Source organism: Hippocampus comes, unplaced genomic scaffold, assembly GCF_001891065.2.
Source record: "Hippocampus comes isolate QL1 unplaced genomic scaffold, H_comes_QL1_v1.1 scaffold238, whole genome shotgun sequence".
NCBI classification, from domain to species: domain Eukaryota; kingdom Metazoa; phylum Chordata; class Actinopteri; order Syngnathiformes; family Syngnathidae; genus Hippocampus; species Hippocampus comes.
Window position 1 is genome coordinate 249447 of NW_017806177.1, and position 6588 is coordinate 256034.

Consider the following 6588-nt stretch of genomic DNA (forward strand, 5'->3'; position numbering starts at 1 on the left):
GTTACTAGTGTTAGTGCCTCAATATGGCTACGCTCGTGAAAGCAATACAACAAACTCAAACGCGTCTTCGTCCAATGTTGTCAACTAATATCCGTATTAATTTTATTTTCCTCAATTCTCCGGAGAAATTTTCATAAAAATTTGAAAAACCCGGAATTCCGGGAAAATCCGGAGGACTTTCATCAAACGCAGTCAATATGTCCCCGTATGATCCCAGAGCATTGCGGAAGAATGTCACCAATAAATCAGTTGACACATACGTTGTACAACAAAACACATTTTTTCGTACCTCATATTGAAGGTCTTGATAGGGCTTGGCCAATATGCCCTCATTAGGTAGGGTGATAACCAAAATGTGATTTTTTTTTTTGTTGTTTTTTTGTTTTTCAACGTCACTCGCCAATGTAAAAAATCAATGTGCAACCAACCAGAAATTGAGTGGTAGCTCATATCGACGGTCTTGTTGACGACATTGTCGATGGGCAAGAATAACGACCGCAAGACAATTTTGGGATCTAAAATTTGCCTCACAAAGAACATCAGAAATCAATGTGCAACCAACAACATGCATCATTGGGCAACAGAAATCAAAACGTGGGACAACCGCTTACTTACATTGTCAACAATTATCAGGGAAATCGACCAGCAAGTTATGAGTGTTGATTGTTTTTTTTGTTTTTGGTTTTTTTGAAACTCTGGCAGCCTGTGACTTTCACTATGGCAAGCAACTGCAGAGGTCACGCCTGTGTATAAGAGCAATTCTTCAAGCTTGCTCAGATGCAACTTTTTTTTTTTTTAACCCACAAACATAAAACAAAAGTGCCGGCTATCAGAGTGGGAGCAGCTGTGAGGGTGTCGCCCTGGAGTGAGGCGAGGTTGTGCTGATACAAAATACACACCACGTGCGTGTAGCTGTTGTCACAAGGTCCGACTGGAAAGACGAGAAAGTGTGTGTGCGTGTTGCCTTCCTTACCATCGTACACAAATTTCACGTTGTCCTCGTGGGCCGCTGCTGATGACTCCCCCTCCTGCTGGGGGTCCGGGGGCAGGCCCGGGCAGGGCAGGTGGTACTTTTTGCCGTTGGGGCGGTTAAAAACAATCTTAGGTGCGGGGAGACTGAAGGCGAGAATGAAAGAGGCATGTCTCCTTTTGGTTGGGGGTGAAGTCAAAGCAACCTGGTTGACAACAGCTGAATAGAGTACCATGTGTCACCTTTGCCTTTGTAACAAGGTCACGCACAATACAGGCAAGGTGTCAAAGGCTGTGCAGTGCGCGCGCGCACACACGTACAGCGCTGGATAAAATTTGGAGACAAAAAAAAAAAAACCAAACACTGGACATTAATAGTATTCTGATTGTGACCATTTTTGATTTTCTGCCAATAAATTATGTTGATAATGCTGTGTTTAGGAGTTATGTCGTCAATAAGATGAAACAAAAATGTCCATTTTACTCAAGTATATCTGGACCACCAAAATCATAGAAATTGATCATTATTTCAGTACTAAGCGATTAATTTTTGCCAGAGCCGTATGTGTGTGTGTGTGTGTGTGAGATGCGTGAATAAACTGCCACACGTTTGTCCTTAGCTAACACCACCTGTTAGTGACTCATTAATAGCCTCAAAAACACAGTAAAAACATTGTGGTGGTTTTTGTTTCTTCCCTCAAGTCCTTTAACGCAACACTCACTCGGGCAAACTCCAGGTCATCTGCTTGTGCTTGAAGTCGTTTGTTTTGTTGTCGAGCGGCTGCGTGGGTCCTAAAAGACCACAAATTATGAATATTTCTTTTTTTAATGCGGTGACGTTTTTTGTGCTTACCTGTACGCCGCTGGGTCACTAGTTTACTTGGACCTCTGGTGATAGTGTACATCATGCAAAAAGTTACACTTGGCTACTTGCTCCGGGCTGAGAACACCAAGACTCACACTTTTGTTGTAAAACCTCCGTGGGGTGACAAAGTTGTGTAAAAAACAAAACGAAGAAGAATGCCACCACTTCTGAGTCGAAAACGTGTCCCGAAAAGAGCGACAATGTCATGCATGCTGCATTCGTAACAGTTAGTGGACCGAGCCGTCAAACGCACCACTGGCCCACGTGCTTCTCACGCCCCCTGGCGCCTCTTAAAGAGACAGTGCCTCCGAAACGGGAAGCGACGTTAAAACGCCATCGTAAAAAATCGAATGCCGCAGGAGTTGTGCTTAATTCTCGTAGCTTTATCATTTGTTCAATTTAGTTGCTGTAATTTATCAACTTTTTTTAAGTCAGGGAACGTGCAGAAAACCGTGTAACGTACCGATGAGGCACAAGATGGCAGCAGTGGCAACAGATCACAGTGATCACGGGTCGCGTTTCACACCACAGAAGAAGAAAAAGGAGGAAGCCGGCCATTTCCCAAGAATCTTTGCGCGTCCCTTTTGCGAAGTCAATTTTCAAACTTTTAAGGCATGTACTTTGTACGGAACTGTGAGAATTCTGAGATAAAAGTGAGAATCTTGCCAACCTTGTTTTTTTTTTCTTCATTGGCCCTAATCCTCGTAGAAGAACCTTTTTCCGTACTCTTCCGTACATTTTGAATTAATGAAATTCTGTTAAAATGTGCACACCAGCCACAACGTTACCTCCCTGCTTAAAGAAAAAGCCGAGGACAGTTTTGTTGTTTTCGTGCTGGTCTTGTTGATGTCCACATCTACTAGCTGGGCAACAGTTGGGGTTTACGAGTTACTAGAAAGGCCGCAACATCACAACAGAAACGTCCAACATTCAAACAGCCAATCCGCGCGTCACTGGGCAACCGCTCTTCGATCTGAGCCACAGCCACCCAGGGGCCAGCAGTGCAGGTGAGCCAACCTTGGCTGTTTTGCTTTGCTCTTGCTGGTGACAACATGCACCATTGAAGGAGGAGACCCTATGTGGTGTGAGAGACTAAACAAGTCTGTGCAAAGATGAGCCTAAATTTTCGCCCATCATGTCGCTAAATTATCAAATCAAAAAGGTTCACTTTTATGATAGTGCAGATCAAAGTTACTGCAGGCGACACCATTTGCACCTTTCAGCGCCAATGTAAACAATATTCGCCTCCTGAATTGGATGCGGATCGAATGTGCAAATGTTGCCTTTCTAATGTTGTGCCCGATTATATCCAGTGGAAGCACATTGTCGTTAAAGAATGAACAAGCCGTTTTGGTGTGAAATGGAATTAAAAAGTGACGGATAGTTGCTGCTATCTTGTAGGCGTGTGAAACATCCAAAGAAAGAAGAACTCTCGACGCCAGCAACGTCAAAAATAACACGACCTCCGAACAATACGCACACAAGTCGACCTACAAAGACCTGGGTAACACATTTTGAAATGATTTTAGCCAGTACTGTACTGTCTTAATTTTAATTGTTCTCAGTGGCTTTCGATGTGCTATGGCTTGTTGCTTGGTCCCATTTCGCTAGTTTCGCTTTCACTCTCAAGCCAATTCCAGCCAGAATTTACACGTAACGTTGATTTGTATAGTTGATTTGAAGTACGGTGTCTCGACTGCATGTATTGTACGACGGACAGTTTTTTTGTGGTTACGGACTATGTGCATACGAGGCTCAAGAATAGTCACGTTGCACCCTCTTACAGCTTTGCGTTTTGTATGTAAGGGTGCCACTTGTTTTTCAAACAAGTATTTACTGATCCAAGTATCGATATAATCCATCAAAACCAAAAAGCGAGTATTGATACTTTTTTGGGGGGGGGGGGTCCCCCTGGCTTCCTCACGCGTTTCCTTTTTAACTCATGCCCATGTGAACGGTACAAACATGTCAATGAGAGCTGGGAGCAGTCCACGTCTGAGACGAAATTGAAGTTAAATGCCAAGTATACTACCTGCCAGCAGAGGGCGCAATTTTTCTTCTCGGGTGCGATCTGACCAGCTGTGCGAGACCAGTGGAAAGGAAACCAAAACAATGGTAACTTCCGTCATCGCAAAAGCAGGAAAGTTCGCATCAGATAACTTTTCCGGAAGAAAGCCAGCAGGCTTCTGATGTGACGCAGCGCGGTCACGCAGAAATCGCTGTCGTCTGGATGAGTCTAAAGCGCCAATGCGTGCCCAAAACATTTCCAAATCTTGTATTTGCTTTTTGGGTAAGTGACGGCCGAAAATTGACAGACGGACCTTCAGTCGGTGTTGACCGCCCACCACTGTCTGTATTTGTTGCTGCTCTGCAACGTAGAGCACTGGTGTCAAAGTCAAGGCCCGGGGGCCAGATCTGGCCCGCCACGTCATTTTATGTGGCCCGCGAAAGCAAATCAATGATGTCAACTTTTATGATGCTTGCGAAAATCTCAACCTAAATTCTCATTGGTAATAAGAGTCTCAACCTAAATTCTCATTGGTAATAAGAGTGATACTGTAAGCATTTTCTTGTTACCAAACCCCTTGTTACAATAACTTAAACAATAGGTGAATAAACCGTTATTCTTGACTTTTTCATATGGTTTCAGTCATAACGGCCCTCCAAGGGAAACAAACTAAAATCTGGCCCGCGACAAAAATGAGTTTGACACCCCTGACTTAAAGTATCAGTTGTTTCAATGTTCAGAACGATGTACCTCTATGTTAATTTATGTTTACCCTTCTACCAGTTTGATTGAGCTTTTGGTGTTTAATGTGCACTGTTTGATTCCTGTTTGTTTATTGTGTGGATTTTACAGTCAATTTCAACTTGGAGTGATCAACACACGGCTTGGAGCAAGTACGCTTGGAAACCCTTGGAGAAATATGTAAGCAAGAGTGTCTTTCATTTCCTCAAAATAATGTTACACAGCAGTTGCACTTTTTTTTTTAAAGAAGTACAGTCAAACCTCGGTTTTCGTCCATAATCCGTTCCAGAAGGCTGTTCGAAAACCGAATTGTTCGAAAACCGAAACCATGTTTCCCATTGGAATCAATGTAAACTTTTTTAATCCGTTTCAAGTCAAGAAAACAACTTTTTTTAAACCACTATTTTTACAATTTTACACGATAAACTGTACACATGTAATCAGAGATCAGGTAATATGTAAAATACTGTACAAACAAACTGTAATATGTTTTATTTTCACCAATTTTAACATTAACATTGTAACATAAATATTGAAGGAACATCTCTCTCTTTCTCTCTCTCTCTCTCTTTCTGTCATGGGGCGTGTGCCTATCCCAGCTGTCATCGGGCAGATGGTCTTTCGTTTTTAGGATGCTGCTGATGGTGGATTTCGGCATCCCGAACTCCTTAGCCAACACAGACACACACACACCTGACTCATATTTCGCGATCAAATCTTTCTTAAATTCTATAGTTTTTCGCACTATTTTCCTCTTTTCTTCACCAGGTTTACTGTCACATAATAGGCTATTATTTTATATGAGTTGCTTTATGAAAGTTTGCAGTGTGTACATCATACTCCAGTTAATCGACAGGTCCCGCCTATAAGGGGGAGTTCCAGGAAGTAACTCTTAGAGTGAGCACACCGCATGTTTTACTGCTCTGCCACATTGTTATTAAAAGTCACATAAAACGTGAACCTTGCCTGCTGACCATCTTTACATTTACCACTTCCACTTGCTTTCTTTGGTGCCATGGTTAGGGGCTGATACACGATGCAAAAATAGCAGTCCGATATTACGTAGTTCTCACCAAACACGTCTGCTTAAAAAAAAAACAAAAAAAAAAAATCTTTATTGAAAAATACAAACTCGTCTGCTCACAATGGACGCTACACGATGAAGCTGTTTCTGTATGATTATTGCATCATAATGAGACACCGGGCACCAGAGTGTTGATTATGTGCCGCTGTATTGAAAACTGCCGGCCGTAAACAAACGCACGCACTTCTCCCTTGCTGCTGGAGCAAACCATTCTGAAAAGAGGGGGGTTTCACTCCCCCTAACAGAAGCGTCTCACCAAACACGTCTGCTTTTTTTTTTTTTTTTTTTTTTAATTTTTATTGAACAATACAAACTCGTCTGCTCACAATGGACGCTACACGAGGAAGCAAAGCCAAGAGGAGTGACGTGACGCATTCAAGTGCGCTCAGTTTATTTGAGAACCGAAATTTGTTCGTCATCCGAGGCATAAAAAAATTTGAAATTTTTGGTCAAAAACCGAATTGGTCAAGAACCGAGACGTTCAAAAACCGAGGTTTGACTGTACTTAAAAAACGTCCCACCGCAAACTGTATTTGGCAGTATGTCTGCAGGGATGGCAATTTTCCGCGGATACGTGGAAATCCGTCGTTTTATTTCTTAAATTGATCATTTTTGTGAATCGTCTAAATCCGTTGAGAAAATTTTAGGGGGGGTCAGGTACCTTATCGTCAAGTTTTCACGAGCTCTCCCGATCAGTCTTTCCATCTTCCGATTGTAAACAGCCCTGCGATTGGACATGTATGAAAGCTTCAACTAATCAGATCACTGGAAGCATTATTTGTTGCGGAAGTCTTAGCTTGATTGTATACGGCCCAGCGATTGGTTACCTACAAGCGATTGGACCAATCAAATTGCATGTAACATATTTTTTTACCTGATTCATGGCGGCCTGTTCGTCTCGCAAATTCATTGTTCTGGGAT

At 42.5% G+C, this 6588-nt stretch overlaps 1 protein-coding gene across 1 annotated transcript in view; it reads right to left on the bottom strand.

The window, feature by feature from the left end:
• Positions 1 to 2470, bottom strand: part of LOC109532524 (MAPK regulated corepressor interacting protein 2-like) — a 3948-nt gene extending 1478 nt beyond the window's left edge. Inside the window, exons 1-3 of the mRNA XM_019897380.1 lie at positions 1823 to 2470; positions 1692 to 1761; positions 974 to 1116 (exon numbers count right to left, since the gene is read on the bottom strand). Coding sequence (XP_019752939.1) covers positions 974 to 1116; positions 1692 to 1761; positions 1823 to 1877 — 268 coding nt within the window. The 5' untranslated portion in view covers positions 1878 to 2470. The remainder of the gene's footprint in view (positions 1 to 973; positions 1117 to 1691; positions 1762 to 1822) is intronic.
• Positions 2471 to 6588: the final 4118 nt, after the last annotated feature.